The sequence below is a fragment of the Crinia signifera genome, chromosome 4, assembly GCF_055691185.1.
Source record: "Crinia signifera chromosome 4, ASM5569118v1, whole genome shotgun sequence".
Taxonomy (NCBI): domain Eukaryota; kingdom Metazoa; phylum Chordata; class Amphibia; order Anura; family Myobatrachidae; genus Crinia; species Crinia signifera.
In genome coordinates, this window is record NC_139220.1 from 258,093,285 (window position 1) to 258,110,589 (window position 17,305).

The 17,305-nt window shown below is 40.7% G+C and overlaps 1 protein-coding gene across 1 annotated transcript in view; it reads right to left on the reverse strand.

Moving 5' to 3' along the window:
- Window positions 1-8,416: 8,416 nt before the first annotated feature.
- IGDCC3 (immunoglobulin superfamily DCC subclass member 3) overlaps window positions 8,417-17,305 on the reverse strand; it is an 84,253-nt gene continuing 75,364 nt past the window's right edge. The window contains exons 12-14 of the mRNA XM_083184318.1: window positions 14,766-14,904; window positions 13,277-13,475; window positions 8,417-10,237 (exon numbers count right to left, since the gene is read on the reverse strand). Of these exons, the coding sequence (XP_083040444.1) occupies window positions 10,106-10,237; window positions 13,277-13,475; window positions 14,766-14,904 (470 nt within the window). The 3' untranslated portion in view covers window positions 8,417-10,105. The remainder of the gene's footprint in view (window positions 10,238-13,276; window positions 13,476-14,765; window positions 14,905-17,305) is intronic.

The window sequence follows — 17,305 nt, forward strand, 5'->3', positions numbered from 1 at the left end:
AAATATTTTTTTTTTTTTTTTTTTAACAGTAAAGTCAATTTAGTGCTACTGTCATATGCGCCTCTGCATTAGCAAATCTTATAGAATATAATACACGAATTTGTAATATGTTTATTTAAATATAACATAAGCTAAAATTGCGATGTTATTCCTCACACAAAAAAAATGCCGTTTTCATTACGTTTGCCATAACATACAGTATGTTTTTAATGTGTATCTGTTCCCTACAAACAATGAGAGCAGCTGAATCATTATGCTTGAGCGTACAGTTAAGGAGGTAGTTTGTTCCTCGAGTCTCAATGATGTCACATAATGCTAGTGAATTGCTAGGCTCAACACTAGGCTTAATAGGATCATCCCACAAAATAGCTGGCTACAGTATAAGGTGCGTAGTCTGCACCGTCACTGGTTCTGCTGATGCTCAAGTAGAGGCCTCTAACAAAATATCTTCACAGACAGCAGCATAATAAATATCATTGTATAATGAAAGAAAAACTGCATAAAGCATATTATAAATACATTTCAAATGATGAATGTTTTTTTTCTAATTCAATACAATTGCAGAGTTGAATTAATAATGCTCAACAATGGTTTAAAATATTTGAAAATTTGCTTTCATACATTTAATTAATAATAATGTAAAAATATAATGTACGGTGCATCCAGAAAGTATTCACTTTTTCCACATTTTGTTATGTTACAGCCTTATTTTCAAATGGAATTAATTTTTTTTTCCTCAAAATTCTACACACAGTACCCTGTAATGACATCGTGAACATAAGTATTCACAGCCTTTGCTCCATACTTAGTTGATGCACATTTGGCAGCAATTACAGCCTCAAGTCATTTTGAATATGATGCCACAAGCTTGGTATACCGATTGGATAGGAAGCGTCAGTGCACAGCCATTTTTAGATCTCTTCAGAGATGTTTTATTGGATTCAAGTCTGGGCTCTGGCTGGGCCACTCAAGGACATTCACAGAGTTGTCGTGAAGCCACTCATTTGATATATTTTCTGTGTGCTTAGGGTTGTTGTCCTGCTGTCCTACAAAAATCTCAAAATACTTTTTTCACATTGTCATTATGGGGTTTTGTGTGTAGAATCTTGAGAGAAAAAAATGAATTTATTCCATCTTGGAAGAAGGCTGTAACATAACAAAATGTGGAAAAAGTGAAGCGCTGTGAATACTTTCCAGATGCACTGTATGCAAGGTATGCCTCATAGATGGTGTTAACATTCTTCCTAACATTGTTAGAACTCAAATTGGGATGGAGAACCATAAGCACGTTATATTGAGCTTCAGTCACGCCTACTGTGTGGAAGGGCAAAATCCTTTTTTTGATGGCAATCACTACACAGTAGTTGGCAAGAGATGGCCTAAGGCTTGTATGCTGCCCTCAAGTGGGCACTTTTTGGCCCTGCTGACCAGAGGTACTGCCATCTCTTGCCCTTTCTAGTGATTGTGCTGTCACAGACAGTGCACTGTGCATTCTACTTTATGCTATGGGCCATATAATATTGTGTAAAAATAGAATTAAATTGTCTTTAAAAGTACTATTATTCATTTACATTTAGCACCACATAGCAGCAGGTTAGGTTGTGTCCCAATGCTGAAGTATTTTTTATCATTTTAACAGATATAATATAAATTATATATGGCCCTTTTTTTTGGAGCACCCACAATACTGTATTTTATGTTGCCCACCATTGATCTTGCACGACCTGAAGTCTCGGCTACTAGGGATTAAGGAGGGAACAGCAGTTTGGTACTATATGCCTGCATCGTCCACTTAGCAAATGCCATTATCCCTGTGGCAGTAAGGGGTGCTATAGGAAAAGCAGCGCTGCATCTGTCATACTGTGTGATTGTCAGCACACATATCCTCAGGCAATGTTGTCTTTTCAGTGAATGAACTCTGGCCTCTGACATATATGTTGATCGAACTAACATTTTTGTGTGTATTGGAGCCTCCTGTGGGAGATGGAAACAGGGATATGATAGTGCCATTGAGTTCAAGTATTGTGTAGCATGAGCCAAGCAAGATTTTAATTTGTTATGGAACACTATAATAAATTAGTCTAAGCAGAACAAACACCTGACTTCATTCATGTAAAACATCACTGTATAATAAAGCGTTCTAACGATAAATTTCAGGAAAAGGCAGTGGTGATTTTAAAGGGGAGTCATGCAGGATCGACTAAGCAGCACAAAATTACATAAAAGGCTCAAAAAACCAATGTCATATTTCCTCGGTAATTATTTACGAAGAGGCCCGGTTCTAATTCATGACAGAAAGTTACCCCTGTGGAACAAAAAATACCACTTGATCTTATTAAATGTCAAAAACACAATTCCCAAGCATATTGTCTTACAATTACACATTTTACATATCGGTTCTAGTCCCAGCCACCCAAAGGAACCGTTACCTTTTCTAAATCACAGCACATGTTACAGTATAGCAATGGTGCATCTGTTACTTCATGCCAATCACAGCCCCCTGTAGGCAGAAAAGATGCCTATGTACAAATGATCCAGGATCATTCGCCATTATGAAGCCATCCCTCCCCTTAGCCTAGATTTGAGAAAAAACACTGAAGACCATTTACAATCGTTGAAATGCCCACTTTACGGAGCCAATACAGCTTCTTCTACTATATTACAAAAAGAATCCTTCCCAGTATATCAAACATGTTAGACGCCCAAGGAGCCAAGTTGCCATGGTGGTCAACCACTGTACTGCAGTGGCTTTTTTGTATTTCAAGTAGTGACTTTTACAGTTGTGCACATGATTTTCCTGGAGATTCCCTTATCTGTTAGGATCTGGTCAGGATCCTGTAACAAAATGACAGCAGGCGTTGTTATAAATTGTAAAAACAAGAATTTGTTTGTGGGGGTGTAAAAATAGCCATGGCTGTGACTGCAGCACACGTATCCTCAGGCAATGTTGTTTCAGCGCATAAATGGTAAGTTCCTGACACACAGGTACTGCCAACATCATTCACAGGGAGACCAGGGGCCAGATGTACTAAGCATTGAAAATGTATAAAGTGGAGAGTGATATTGTACCAGCCAATCAGCTGCTAAATGCCATCTTACTGGCTGGGTTTGAAAAATGACAGGAGCTGGTTGGTTGGTAGTTTATCACTTTCATATTATAAAAATCCCTGTCACCAGATAAAATATCCATGCTTTTTTAAGGAGGTAATTATATCTGCTATGTATGTGAATACATCCTACAAGTAAAGAGTTGAATAACCTACTCAATGTGGTTGTCACAGCGTAGTGCTGAGCCTAGTGGGGTTGCTATTGTGCCCTGTTATTCTTAATTCCAGTTCCTGATAGAATGTGTAAGATGTTTAAATGTACAAGAAGGTGTTGATGTTCATCAAGCTCGATGGTTTTCCCTAATTTAGCCCGAAATACCACATTTGAAATGACAGCCCTGTTATCTCCCCACTCCCTCAAGTAAATGAATGTTTTCGTTAAGGTCATATGTAATGATTTTAGGAAAAGTTCAGTTTCATACTGTAAAGAAGGGCAGAGATGACCTGAGGGGAAGGGCGTGACTACTTACGGCCCAAATGAACTTTTTGATGTTAGTCACAGATAAGTTTTGTCTGACATTTAACAAGCCTGTGGTCTGTGGCAAAAATGTATGTCAGCAAGAGCTAAAATGTCACCTAAACATGACAGCAGTTGCGTTTAATTATAGCTTTACCTTCCTTTCTCTGAAACACTGGTTAATGGAGTTTGCTATCAACAGTCAGGAGACGTCAGAACTACTTTTAAGTGTAACAACTTTACATTTTCACCCCACAGTAGCTAGTTTTGCCATTGATGGCTGAGAACCAACTCCATTGATGAGTCCCCAGATGTTTTTTTTTCTTCCCCTAGTTAGAGACAAGATTAGCCCCCAATGCATCCGCACCCTCCCCCAGGATCTCACTGGCCCATTTCATTGGCCCATGGACCAATCAGTGAAACAGCAGGTATGACCATCAGTGGGTTAGACCATTGATGGTCTTCCATTGCATAGTTTGCGACCATTGATGGTCATTCACTGTTTCACCATCGATGGTGAATGTACCAATGTCCATCCCTATGGAATACCCCATATGCCCTTGCAAAACCCACTTTTTACATCGTTGGGATCCTATTAGTGCTCCCCATCACAATCCATGCCTCTTGTCATGCTAACCTGTACATGTGTCTGTACAAACAGCCACACGTGTGCAAAGAAGAAGGCAAAACATTTTGGCTACTCCAGTTTATAAGGGCTGGTACTGTACATTTGGGAGATTTCCATACTCCCATGGTACACTACAAATTCTTACTTAACATTGGACGGATCACAAATGCAGCAAGCCCATGGTCCTTACATTTTTATTTTTGAAACTATGGTATAGCACCTAGGGTGGACCCAGCACTGCAAACTGATTATTCATTTGATAGCAGGAGGGTATTGGCGGTCTACGAGGTATACTCACTGAGTGGTGTTATGCTAGTGATCAGTATTCATCCAGCTGGATAAGCAGTAATAAGTCCTACTAACCCTATGCAATGTGCCAGTTAAGGAGTACCCACGAGGAGAACCCTGCTGACAGATGACTGACCATGAGCACCTATGTCCTCCCCAGTGTGTAAAATGATCCCATATTAAATCTGCTCCTTACATTAAAGTACATTTCTGCTCAAACAGAACAGTATATGTCATCATTGTTACTGATACAGCAATTAAGAACAAATTGTAGGTTTGAGGTAAAGGACAAATCTAAAAAAAAAAAAATTTCAGACAGGGATCTTACATCAAACACCCAAAAGTGATTCAGAAGTGGCCACTGCTGCGCTCGCTCTAACAACTGGTGCCGGAGTCATGGGTGCAATAATATGTAACTGTTAGTTTCCGCTGTGTACTAGCATATGCCTAAATGTGCAAGCACTGAGATGCCCACTTTCAGCTCCCGTGCACGCTGTAATGCTGCCGGTGGTTCCAGAAAATCCACCATCGCATTTCCCAATAACACTTAGACCTGTCTTATGCATTTCCTCATGTAAGCATGGCCTCTGTGGAAGTGGACCCCTGTCACTGCACAGAAACGGCCATCGCTTTACCACTGCTGTTCTGATCCCACCTGAGCTGTACACAATAGCGCCTTTGTGCATACACCTAGTATAATGTATGCCCCATAGAGGTTTTCTGAATTTTTCATGCCTGTGCATTACCAAATAAACAATGAACTACGTGAACATTGAAATGGTGCACAGTTTGCGGCAGGGGCACTTTAACAAAGGAGGAGGTCTGCGCACAGACTCCTCTCTGCTGTTCCATAGCCTCTGGCATTTGTGCCAGAGTCAACTGGAAACATGGTGTCTGCCGTGCTGCGGAGAACACATTCTATACTGCGCATGCGCGGCAGCCATTTTGGCAGGAATATTTGTTGTGAATGTAAGGACTCCAGAGAGGTGAGTATTAAAGCATGGGGGCAGTTGGTCTGGGTCCCATTATAGAAACGCCTATGGTTTGTGCGCACCTCTGAATCAGTGTCTTATTACCACTGGAAGCCTATAACTACCGCATCTCTGATACAGATCAGCAGACATTCTGTAAAACACACGTACTCACTAGCAGTTAATTTTTTATCTTTTTAAAGACGACCCCGGATGAGCAAAGAAATCTATTATATCTATATACAGTATAGTAAGGTGATTCCAAAATGTATCTGGGCACAGCAGAACAACTGAGGCACCTCCTTCCAAGCTAAAGTCTTTATAGGAACAGTCTATGCAAGAGTGGAGCTGGAGTGTATCCTATGAACAAAACAAAATTTACAGGAGCATCAATCTATAATGTAGGCACCAAGAAACAATGACACACTAACCCATTTACTGCCAGTGAGGTCCACAATCCAGTTTAGTCATGTGCCTGGTTTGTTTTTCATTTCCTGTGACATTTCTTTACAACCTGTATTACTGCCTGATGGGATTCAGCACCACATGTACTGTATGAAATAAAAACATTATATATATATATATATATATATATATATATATATATATATATATACACACACACCAGATCATCGCCTTCGAGTTTCTAGTCGTATATTCTACAATATGAAAACAGAAAGACAGGAGCCATCTTCTTTTGTCATTTGCACTTAAACCTTTAAGAGGAAGTATCACGTTTTACAAATCAGTTTTCTCATTGCTAAGAGAAACATTAAAAAGTCAGTGTGTGTGTGTGCATGCGTGCATGAGTACGTGCGTGCGTGGGTGGGTCAGTATGTGTGTTGTTTTTAGATTATTGACTTAGTTTAGTGTTTCCTAGCTTCAATCCTCAATCACCTAAATAATCCAGGTTTTAAGGATATCTGGTCAGTACAGATGACTAAATTAGTCATTTTGATTCCACCACTGGTGCTCAAACATCACTGATGGGGGTTTTAGGACCAGAGTTGGAAACTGACTTATCTATCAGTCATGGCGGACACAGATGTAATCAGTGGATTAACTCCATACACAATAAGCCTACAAAAAATATCGCTACTATATATACCTATGAAGGGGCTGATGATATTATAGCCGATTTGATAACAATATAATACTGTATGTAATGGACTTTCAAAGCATAAAGACCAAAATCTAACAACCTCTACATTACATTCTCTCCTATTCTCCCCACTGACATCAACAAATGGAACTCCCAGTTCTTTCTGGGGGAGATGTATCAAACCTTGGATCGATATAAAGTAATAACCAATCATCTTCAGTCATTTAACAGCCTGTATTTGAATGAAAACGGAAAGGGGCTTATTGATGGCACTCCACGTTTTCTCCCTCCAAACATTAATAAAGCTCCCACAGTGTACCAATCAGTCTGCTGCTGTCATTTTTGTAATACAGCCTGTAAAAAGTCAGAAGCTGGCTGCTTTATCTCTCTCCCCCTTTCCTAAGAAAAAAAAGATTATTCATTCATTACCATACTGTTTGAGGGAACGGAGCTTTTGATTGTCAGCATTTTCACTGTGTAGGGTTTGAAATTTGAAGTATGCATCAGCATTCACCATGCAAAGGTGTCGTCCCCCCCCCCCCCCCCCCCCGACTTTTGGACTGTTTTTTCAACCCAAAAAAAACCCCATTTTGGGGCGTGGCCTAATCGCGGTGGATGGCCACACCTCCCACAATTAGGCCACGCCCAAAAATGTTACCAGTGCCTCACATACCTCTCAACGGCCCTGACTACAGTAGTTAAGTAAACATTTATAGTAGGGTCCCATAAATCTGGGAAGCTAGAAGGATGGTATGCACATTGGCTAGTTTATCAGCTGCTTGCTGAGTCCTGCACCTTTAAATTTAATCAGCAGTCTTTAAGAATGAGCAACTGCTTGTGAGTTCCCCAGAATTCAGGGTCTTTCATCATGGTGTATGCTTATTTTTGCATTATACAGTAGTTGTAAAGTTAATATTAGCAAAGGTCCAATATTTTCCTGTTACCACTCACACTAATAGGGGGATGGATTCCTCCCTAGCATGAAAGAAGGGGCTTAACTCCTAGAGGCAATAAAGACACCTGCCTCCAGTCTCAGCTGTATCTAATTGTGAGCACCGCTCTTCCAGCTGAGCTCTGTAGTGCACCTGCTGCAGAGTTTATTGGCTCTATCACGGTTGGTTCCGGTTGATAGATCTACTGTGTCTAGATAGACAGCCAATAGGTCTACCCCAAAAAGTCGACATGCAATAATGAATACTAAGGGCCAGATGTATCAAGCTTCAAAAAGTGATAAAATGGAGAGTGAAAAAAGCCAGCCAATCAGCTCCTACCTGTCATGCTACAGGCTGCATTTGAAAAATGACAGGTAGGAGCTGATTGGCTCCATTTTATCACTTTTGAAGCTTGCTGCATCTGGGCCTAATTATGTAACTTGTGTTCCACACAGGCTGCTTCAGCTATATGATCAGCGTTCAATATGGATACACATATAAGAGGGCGAACTGGATAGAAGTCACCTGTGCAGCTCCTTGGGCTAAACAGTATATCTGGCTGGGTCACTTCTGGTAAGGCTGGTGTCTGGTACTTTATTTGGGAGATAACCATAAAAACTGGTCAGTATACAGTTGGTCATCTCCCAGTTACATCCTCCAGCATTCCCTATAATTCCTGTCATTTTCAGGCCACAGAGTCTGCAATTTTGAGAAAGTACCCCACCAATCGTGGTTGTGGGTTAATTCCATTTATTAAGTCTGTGTCCACCATTATATTAGGAAGAAAGTTTTATTGGTGAGTATAGAAAGATCCCTTTTTTAACACAGCATATGGAAAATTCCTACATTGGCAATACTTCCCCTTTAGTCTGGTGCCAGAGACAAAGAAGAGGCAAGAAACTGACAATACCCCCACCCCCCCACCCCAAAATGATTTTCTCTTCCATAAAGCCTCACACATATATACAGAATAATCATCCATAGATCACATTCTACAAAGGTAAAAAACAGAGAAAGTATTTTAAAAAATGAGGTAGCAGTTTGTTTTCAAAGTTTGGAAGTGCATCACGTTGGACAAAGAAATAAAGGGAACGTCATCTCTATACAACATCAATTGGGAGGAGCCAAATAAGGAGGGATGTTTCCATCTTGTTACCTCAGCCTCAATATTTGTAAACGATATAATGTCATCAACTTACAGAGAAGAAAATAAAGCCTTTGGCAAAACTCTCAACAAATTTTACCCAATGTACTAAGCCTTGAAAGTGATAAAATGGAGAGTGATAAACCATCCACCAGTCTGCCTCTAACTGTCATTTTCCAAACACCGCCTGCAACATGGCAGTAAGAGGCTGATTGGCTAATTATCACTTTTCAAGCTTAGTACATCTGGCCCTCTATGTTTTAGTTCTGACATAACAGGAACTGGCAAACAGAGCAATGAGTGTAACATTTCCCAGGACAGTCATTTCTTTGTACTGTATAATGATTCTGGAGATACCAATGGTGTTGCCATTTTGTTTGCATTAGTATACATTTTACATTATTTTCCTCAGCCCTTTCAAACCTAATTTAATAAAATTCACCCTCAAGCCTGGCAAGGCAGGCTGAAACTTGTCGTTTTATAACAGTGGGCGAGCCACAGGCTGCATACACTTGTGCTCTATAGTGTAACTTAATGAAGCTGACATAAAACAAACCTTTTTATATAGGACCACATATTCCTCATTAGATGGCTCCTTTAGACAGATCCTGTTATTTCTGCAATATTTCCCTTAAAATACCAGAATAAAAACCCCTAAATATCAAAAATCCATTGCAGGTCATCAGCCAAATGTAATAGACTCCAAGTTCGGCAGCCTTGCAGGATGCCAGCGGAACTCTGAGGTTTTTTATTAAAAGGGGAAATCATTTACAAGGCATGGTTTTGACTTGCAACTGACTGCCCCTTTAAAAAAAAACTCTGAGTTCTCACAGCATCCCGAACCGCTGCTGAACTCAGAGGCTTTTACATTTGGCTACATGTGTCCATACTAACCTTATATGAGTGAATCAAGAATAAGAGAAAAACAAATAGATCATACTTGAAAACATTCATCCCAGCTGAGGTAGGTTTGGATAATGACCTCTGTACGGACTCCGTGTTACAGTCTATATCCACCTCATTAACAGTCAAAAAAGTTTAAAAAAAATGAACAAAATAAAAATATAAAAGTCCAACCAAGCTACAAGAGCAGCAGACTTACCTGGGATATTCCCAGGAGCCTCAACAATCATCTGACATAGCAATAATAAGAGCAGAGCAGAATTATCAGTCGGTAGGGAACATTTCACTATAAAATCTGTTAGCCCTGCAGCCAAAGTACTTAAAGCAGGTGAATTCGATCTGATAACAGTGAAAAAAGATGGCCGCCAACAGTCTCTGGAAAGAATCAGTCTATAAGTGCCAAGTTCTCACACATAATAATAAAAAAGTACAAAACTCTATCAAAAGGATATATGGGAATCACAAGGTTTGGAAAATGGAGACCTGAGATTGCGTAAAAAAGCTCCAGCAGGCGTCGCTAACAGGAGCAGCAAGGATTCTGGATCAGTTCAGTCTTAGAGGAAGGTTGGAGGCTCAGTCCTTGGCTGTGGGGGGATGGGTTGTAATATGGGATCTTGGAGGGTCTTCTTCTGCAAAACTGATTTCATCAGGAATAATGGTGGAGGTCATCGTCTCATCCAAAGAAGGTGGAGGAGAAGACTGATACTGAGGAAACAGAATTGATGATTACCCTATTGTTTACTTAAATGACGTATTTGATTTATGGACTATATTTTTGAAAATACAAAAAATAATGTATAGAATATAGTATATCAGGATTCTAATATAATAAATACAGAAAGAGCAAAGGGTTGTAAAATGTTTTTTCTGTGACAAAAAAAAATAACAATAATGCAAGGGCCATGATCTTGCTCTATGATATATATTGTATATAGTGTCTCACAGGGTCAGCATGAACATACCTGGCATGGATACTGAACGGCAGACTGTGGTTGGTTGTAAAAATCTAGATCAGGTGTGGTCAAAAAAATAGCAAGCCTGGTTGCAGACACCTGTGAGCCTACTGTTAAAAGGGATTCCAAGACAAAAGGCAGTGCTCCTGACAGTGACCTACTGTAGTTGCCAGGGTTTTTTAAAAAAAAGTAAGATAAACCCAAAAAATTGAATTTCTAGTATGGTTTCAAATTGCTCTTATTATTTTGCCTTCTGTATTTTTTGTATAGAAACAAAAGTTGAAACCAGTAAGTTGAAAAGAATACATTTGTATTTATGGATACATGGATATAGGCCTAATTCAGTATGGATTATATATGCTAAGATGCTCACATTCCTGTAGCAAATGCAATCCTTAGCAATGCAAATGCAGGAGCAGGAGCATATATCAGCAACAGTCACAGAACATTTTTTGTCTCTCACTCACTTATGGTGGTGTGGTGGGCTAGTGCTTAAAAAGCAATTTGGGTTCTAGGCTTCACAGCTTTTAAAGCATTAGTCCACCGTAGAACCATAGGCGGGTGAGATACCAATAACCTTTTCTGGGACTGTTGCTGATATATCATTCCATCAGTACATATGAACAGCTGGGTTCTTCATTTATTGGTTACACTTTTGCTCTATGGGGGGTATTCAATCTGGGATTTTGACTGTTCGAATGTCCCGACAGTCGGAATCCCGGACATTTTTCGCCAGCTTCTGACACTAATTTGACTAAGTTGATTGTCGGAAAGTCCTGAAATCGTCAAAAACAGCTGCAAATTGAAGGAAATCGTCAATCTACAGCCATTTCCAGCAAAACAGTTCTGACTTTAAAAAAAGTCAGATCTGACAAGCCTTCAACGCTGTCGGTAACGGCAGCATTGCTGTTAACAACAGTGACGATATTTCCTCTGTCGGGAAATATCGGCAAATATAGAATGCCTCCCTATGTATGTTTATCTGTACATTAAAGTATATATTCCTCTATATTTGTTCAATGAAATCATATCAATGCAATACTGCCCTGAGAACATCGTGGAGGAACATAGAGCACATCTTTTCTGGAGGCCAGTGACAAGTCCACATATTGCTTGTTTTATAGCTGGCATATATGACTATTATTTAGGTTAGGCCTATACACCAGGAACAGCCTAGTATGCAGTATGGAGTATTTGATTAAAACATCTACCATATTTTGCCTTAAGTACTACCCTTGAATTTATTTTGTAGACCTGCTCTGCTATCTTTCAGTAAAAATATTTGACAGAAATTCTTAAAAGTGTTCAGTGCTGTGATCCTCATTAGTACTCTATATGTCATTTTCTCTTTATTGCTTGTTGTATTGCTTTTGTCTTTTGAGGTTAAATAAAATATATTTGGAAAAAAAAGTGTTTAGTGCCGGTGAACTTAGTGTTTATGTGCGAATTTAAAACTGCCACTAGATGGCATACCTTGTAAGTTTGGTAGAGGTCCAAAGAAGAGGACACCATGCATTAGTGATATCAAAAAATAGTTTCTATAGGAGATAATGACTTAAAAACTGCTGTCCACTGTAGTGGCCCATATGCACGAAAGGGTTAATGGAGGTCATTAGAACTGATTTGCAATTGAATGACAGGTGCATTACAGATGATATATTTGGGGCAGCATGGATGTGTAATGGTTAGCATTACTGCCTCACAGTGCCCACCATGGCCCTAACTGTGCAGTTTGTTATATATGTGTGTACATGTGTTAGGGAATATAGATTGTAAGCTCCTCTGGGGCAGGGACTGATGTGAATGTTCAACTATACTCTGTAATGGAATATGTGTACGCTGTATAAGAAACTGTTAATAAAAAAATAATAAATATTGCTTAATGCACCACTTAATGCAATGGAGCCAATCCCCACCGTGCATGGGGCAGCAGAACATAATCCGCATTTTCATCAGTGCTGAACAGACTTATTGTTCTGACTGGTATGTCAAATTTGATTGGAGTAAAGGCAGCAAATAAAAAAAAAAAAAACTTATGTGAAGGACATGGTGGAAAAGCGGTGATAGAGGAAGAGACATGGCAAGAGAGGGAGCGATAGATGGGGAATATGGGCAATGAGATTTAGGAAAGGTGTGAAATTGGAAGAGCCAGAGAAAGGACAAAGAGGAGAGAGTGAGGAAAATGGGAAGAGACAAGGAAGAATAGGGAGAAATTGAAGGAATACGGGGAGAGAGATGGGAAGGTTGAGAGAGAAGAGAAACCCCAATATAATAACTAGCAGCAAATTACAAGACTAAAATACTAGTTCCAGTATAAACCTAGAAGTGTCCTGTATAGTAAAATTAGGTATTTTGGGTATGAAACCCTAGCATCTAAGGCCCAACACTCTACCCTGACTGGAGCACAGTGGGAAACCATCTAACCAGGTGCGGGTTACGAGAGCAGAACCCTCACATGGATACCGGGGCCTCAGAGGTGGAGTTTTGCCACAGCAGATTTTAAAAATCTATAAATCTAAATCAATTGTAAGGTGCCTATATTTTTATTAATCTGAATTATTTTTTTCAATGAGCATACAGTATCTGATTTTTAAAAAGTGAAAACTTACATTATTTATATTTTTTGATCACTTGCCTATTTTGCTATAGAAAAACATTACTGCAGGCAGTAGATGTTTTTGCTATCTCCATGCCAGGGTGTTCATCCACAGACAACCTTCAGCATTCCCTAAATGCCATGTCCCATGATCCTCAGCTTTCTGCCTTACATGGTTATATAAATGAGTCTCACCTCATTTCCATGAGAAGATGAATGAGAGAAGAGATGCTCCATCTCACTGAGGTCGCCAACCTTTCCTTTTATTTCTGGGGCATCATCATTTATCAAGGTCGTACCATTGTGACCAATTCTCTCTGGAACTCTGCCATTGACTCCAACCGCACCTTGCTGAGCCGAGAGCTGATCCTGTGCCGCCTTACACTTCATCAGCCTGTGAGACGAGAGAGAGAGAGAGATAGAGAGAGAGATGTAATTGTTGTCCAAATCTCATATTCTCTTTCACTTTAGACTCTTCAAGTTAAATAAGACAGAATCTGATTGGTTGCTATGAGAGACATCACCTCTTTTCATTTTTAGAAGCTTTAGTAAATTTACCCCTTCATGACCAGACCGGTGTTTGTGTTTAGGTTTCATTGGATTTAACCATTTTGTTTCTTAGTCTGCCCAAGTAAATGGCGACTGAGTGTTGTTTCTTTTTAACTGGCATATCGCTTGGGTGATGTCATAGTTAAGTATTAATTTAAAGCTTTACTGTTTCTAATATATTAATAATACTTACACAATTGTACACTTATCTATTCAACTGCTACATGTAACAAAAGAGAAGTGAATCCGGCAGTTAATGGCACCTACAATTATACAACCTTTTTTACTTCTCTGCGGGGGAAATGCATCCAAATCACTCATATTAATAGATGCTGCAACTTTAATGGTGTGGATTTTAGAGGTCAGAATACCATTGCCGGCAACCCGATGGAGGGAATCACAACAGTGGTATACTTACCTTCCCCCTACTTCCCCTAACTCTAAACCTACCTCCCCCACAGCCTAACCCTAACCCCCTCCGCTAGTACCTAACTTTAATCCTTGTACACCACCACCTAATCCTAACCCCGCACCCAGTACCCTAACCCTCCCTCCCCGCAACCTATCCCTAACTCCCTCCCCTGCAGACAAACTCTAAGTCCTCCCTAGTACCTGGCACATACCCCACCCCCATAGCCTTAAGCCACAGTTTCCCACAGGGTTACATTCAGGATGCTGGAAGTCAGAAATTATAACACCGGCATGCTCATCAATGTCAGCATTCCGGGCCTGGTCTCCTGGTGTGTTGGGATGCTGGCGTTGATCTTACTCTTTGTCAGAGACGTACTTTTTTATAGCACATTTTCTTCTTTCTTAATTTCACTTTACTTGGACTCCTATTCTATATACAGTAAATAAATGTTCTTATCCCACATACCCTTTAAGTAGTGGGGGCCTTTACAAATTAAAGGGCCACAGACTTGCTTGGCAACAGGTGCAGCCACACATGGTTAAGACACCACACCACAGTTTCCTGCACAATCCAAAAATATATTGGAACCATTTCATTCAGAAGTCGATATGTTGGACATTGATGGGAAAAACCCTACAGGGAACCGAGTCCTGAGCATATCAATGTCCAACCCTACTCTGTACTTATTGCCCAAATTTCTACTGGGGGTCCACTTTGTCCTACCTCCCGCGGTATCCAAACATGAGGAACAGCACACAAAATATGATACAGGTCACACCAATGTGAATCCCAATAATGATGCCAGTTGTTGACGATTTCGCCTTCTGTTCGTCACTCACACAGTTGCAGGACGGGTTCAACACTGTATGGAAAAAGACAGCAGTCATAATCTTCTCACTTCTACAGATAAACACTGAAATAAAACTGCACGGTAATGCCGCTGTGCTCTGGTGCCGGTATATGGACAGCAATTAGATCGACGTGCATTGTGTCAACCTCCGAAAGTCCACATGAGCTTAGGTCGACACCTGAAAAGATTGACATGGGCTTAGGTCAACAGGTCATTGGGTCGACACAAGCATTAGGTCGACATGGGCTAGGTCAACCATCAAACGGTCGACATGGGGGTTTTTCACCTTTTTTTTTTTTAGCTGACGTGCCAACAGGCGGTATTTCATGCCCTACTATCCCATAGGGTGTGGTGGGAGAATAAAATAGTGTGTCGAGCGTATTGAGGCACCGTGCCCGAAGCATGGCGAGCGCAGCTACGGTGTCCATGTTGACTGTGTTTAAATCTGGGTAAAAAAGTGAAAAACCCCAAGTCGATCTACCTTGCCCATGTTGACCTAATGCTTGAGTCGACCTAATGACCTGTTGACCTAAGCCTATGTCAACCTTTTCAGATGTTGACATTAGGGCCCATGTCGACATTCAGTGGTCACTCCAATGCATGTCGACCTTAGTGCTGTCGAATCTATGACCCATACCCCTGGTGTTGCGTTCTCGGCATTGCTAGTAATATGTTTTAGACCAGGGCTGGCCAAACCAGTCCTTGAGATCTACACACAGTTCACATTTTCCAGACCACCCAGCTGGGGCGCAGGTGTAGACATTACTAACTGTCAGATTTTCAAACATTCTGACAGTCATTCCTAACCAACACATTCTCGAGATTCACAGGTGGTCTGGAAAACATGAACTGTTGGTAGATCTCGGGGAACCAGTTTAGCCACCACTGTATTAGATCTTATGTTACCACTGTCTAGTGTGCAAGTGTCTTAGCTGCCATTAAATGAACATGCATTTTAAATGTAATGCAAATTAAGTACATAGAGCATAGTTGCCTACCCTTCTGTATGCTGCAGGAGACCTCCCTCTGAAATAGCAGCAATCTCCCCAAATCCCTGGAGAGTCTAGCAATCTCCCTGATTTCATGTAACCCACATTATGGAGCTGTCACATTTTTAGGGAAAAAAAGAAATCCAAGCTTTTTGCAATCAAATGAAATCATCATTGGCTATAAGGCATCTTTGTAGCCCTGCCCCACACTGTGCAATGCCTGAAATACTGGCATTGCACGTGGGGGGCGTGGTCAGCACAATCGCGTCCTCGTGGCCAGAGATCATTTGCCGGCTGCCCAGCCCCATCAGCGGCCCTGCCCCCCCCCCCCCCCCCGGTCTCCCTGAACTGGCTGCCCTCTCCCAGAGGGGGCAGCCAGAAAGTAGACAACCCTGGGCTACATGCATTTTAAATAAGATTCCTCGTGGCCAATTACATATGGATTGGAACCATGTGTAGAACATAATACATGAACAAGCCCTGACACGTATAAGTAGTACAGTAGATCTTGCGAACTGCTCTGGGGCTCATCTACAATTGGATGTAAGTCATTGTATGACACATATCTAAGTACGCATCCGTGTTTGTACGGGCCACCTTTACAATCTGCCTGGCAGTGGCGGAACTCTGGGAGGCAGTGGAGGCTCCTGCCTCCCAAGCCCTGGCAGGAGCACTTGCCTGTGGCCCGGTGACAGGACAGCGTGCAGGCTGCAGGAAAGTAATGTGCGGGAGGATGGAAAGGCAGTGGCACACACAAACACCATATATGAAGAGGAACATGCTGTCCAGCCGCTGCAGCCCTACTATTTCAGTCTAGAAGCCTCAGGTAACAGTAAATACTGATACTGTAGCAGCCCTGTCTTTTGTGCGGGGGGCGGGGGCAAATTTCGGGGAAATTCCATGAAGTTACACCATTGGTGCTGTGTCTTTTTCTGTTTCGCATTATTCATTGTGGGACAATGTCTAATTTTTTTATGGTGGATAAGGTGTATTTGCCTATTAGGATAAAAAAAATGGGGGGTGTATTTTTTGAAGAATGTGTTTTGTGTTAGAGCATGTTTTGTGTTAGTGCATTTTTTGCGTGGAATAATGTTTTTTTTTTGTGTGGAATATTTTTAGTGTGTACACTGTAATGTGGTGTTTTGTGTGGGAATACTGTGTTTTTTGTGTTGGAATAATGTGGGTTTCTTTGTATGGAAGAGTGTTTTTTGTATGGAATAATGTGTTTTTATCTTGCGTGAATGTGTTTTTTTCATGGGGTATTATGTAGTATTTTTTCTGTGGTGGATAATGGATTTCTTTGGTAGGTGTTAATGTGAATTTTTTTTCTCTGTAGGGGATAATGTGGGCAATTTATTTGTGGAACATACCCACAGTTTGCCTTCTATTTGAGCTATTCAATTGTTTCTGCAATCAGACGCCCA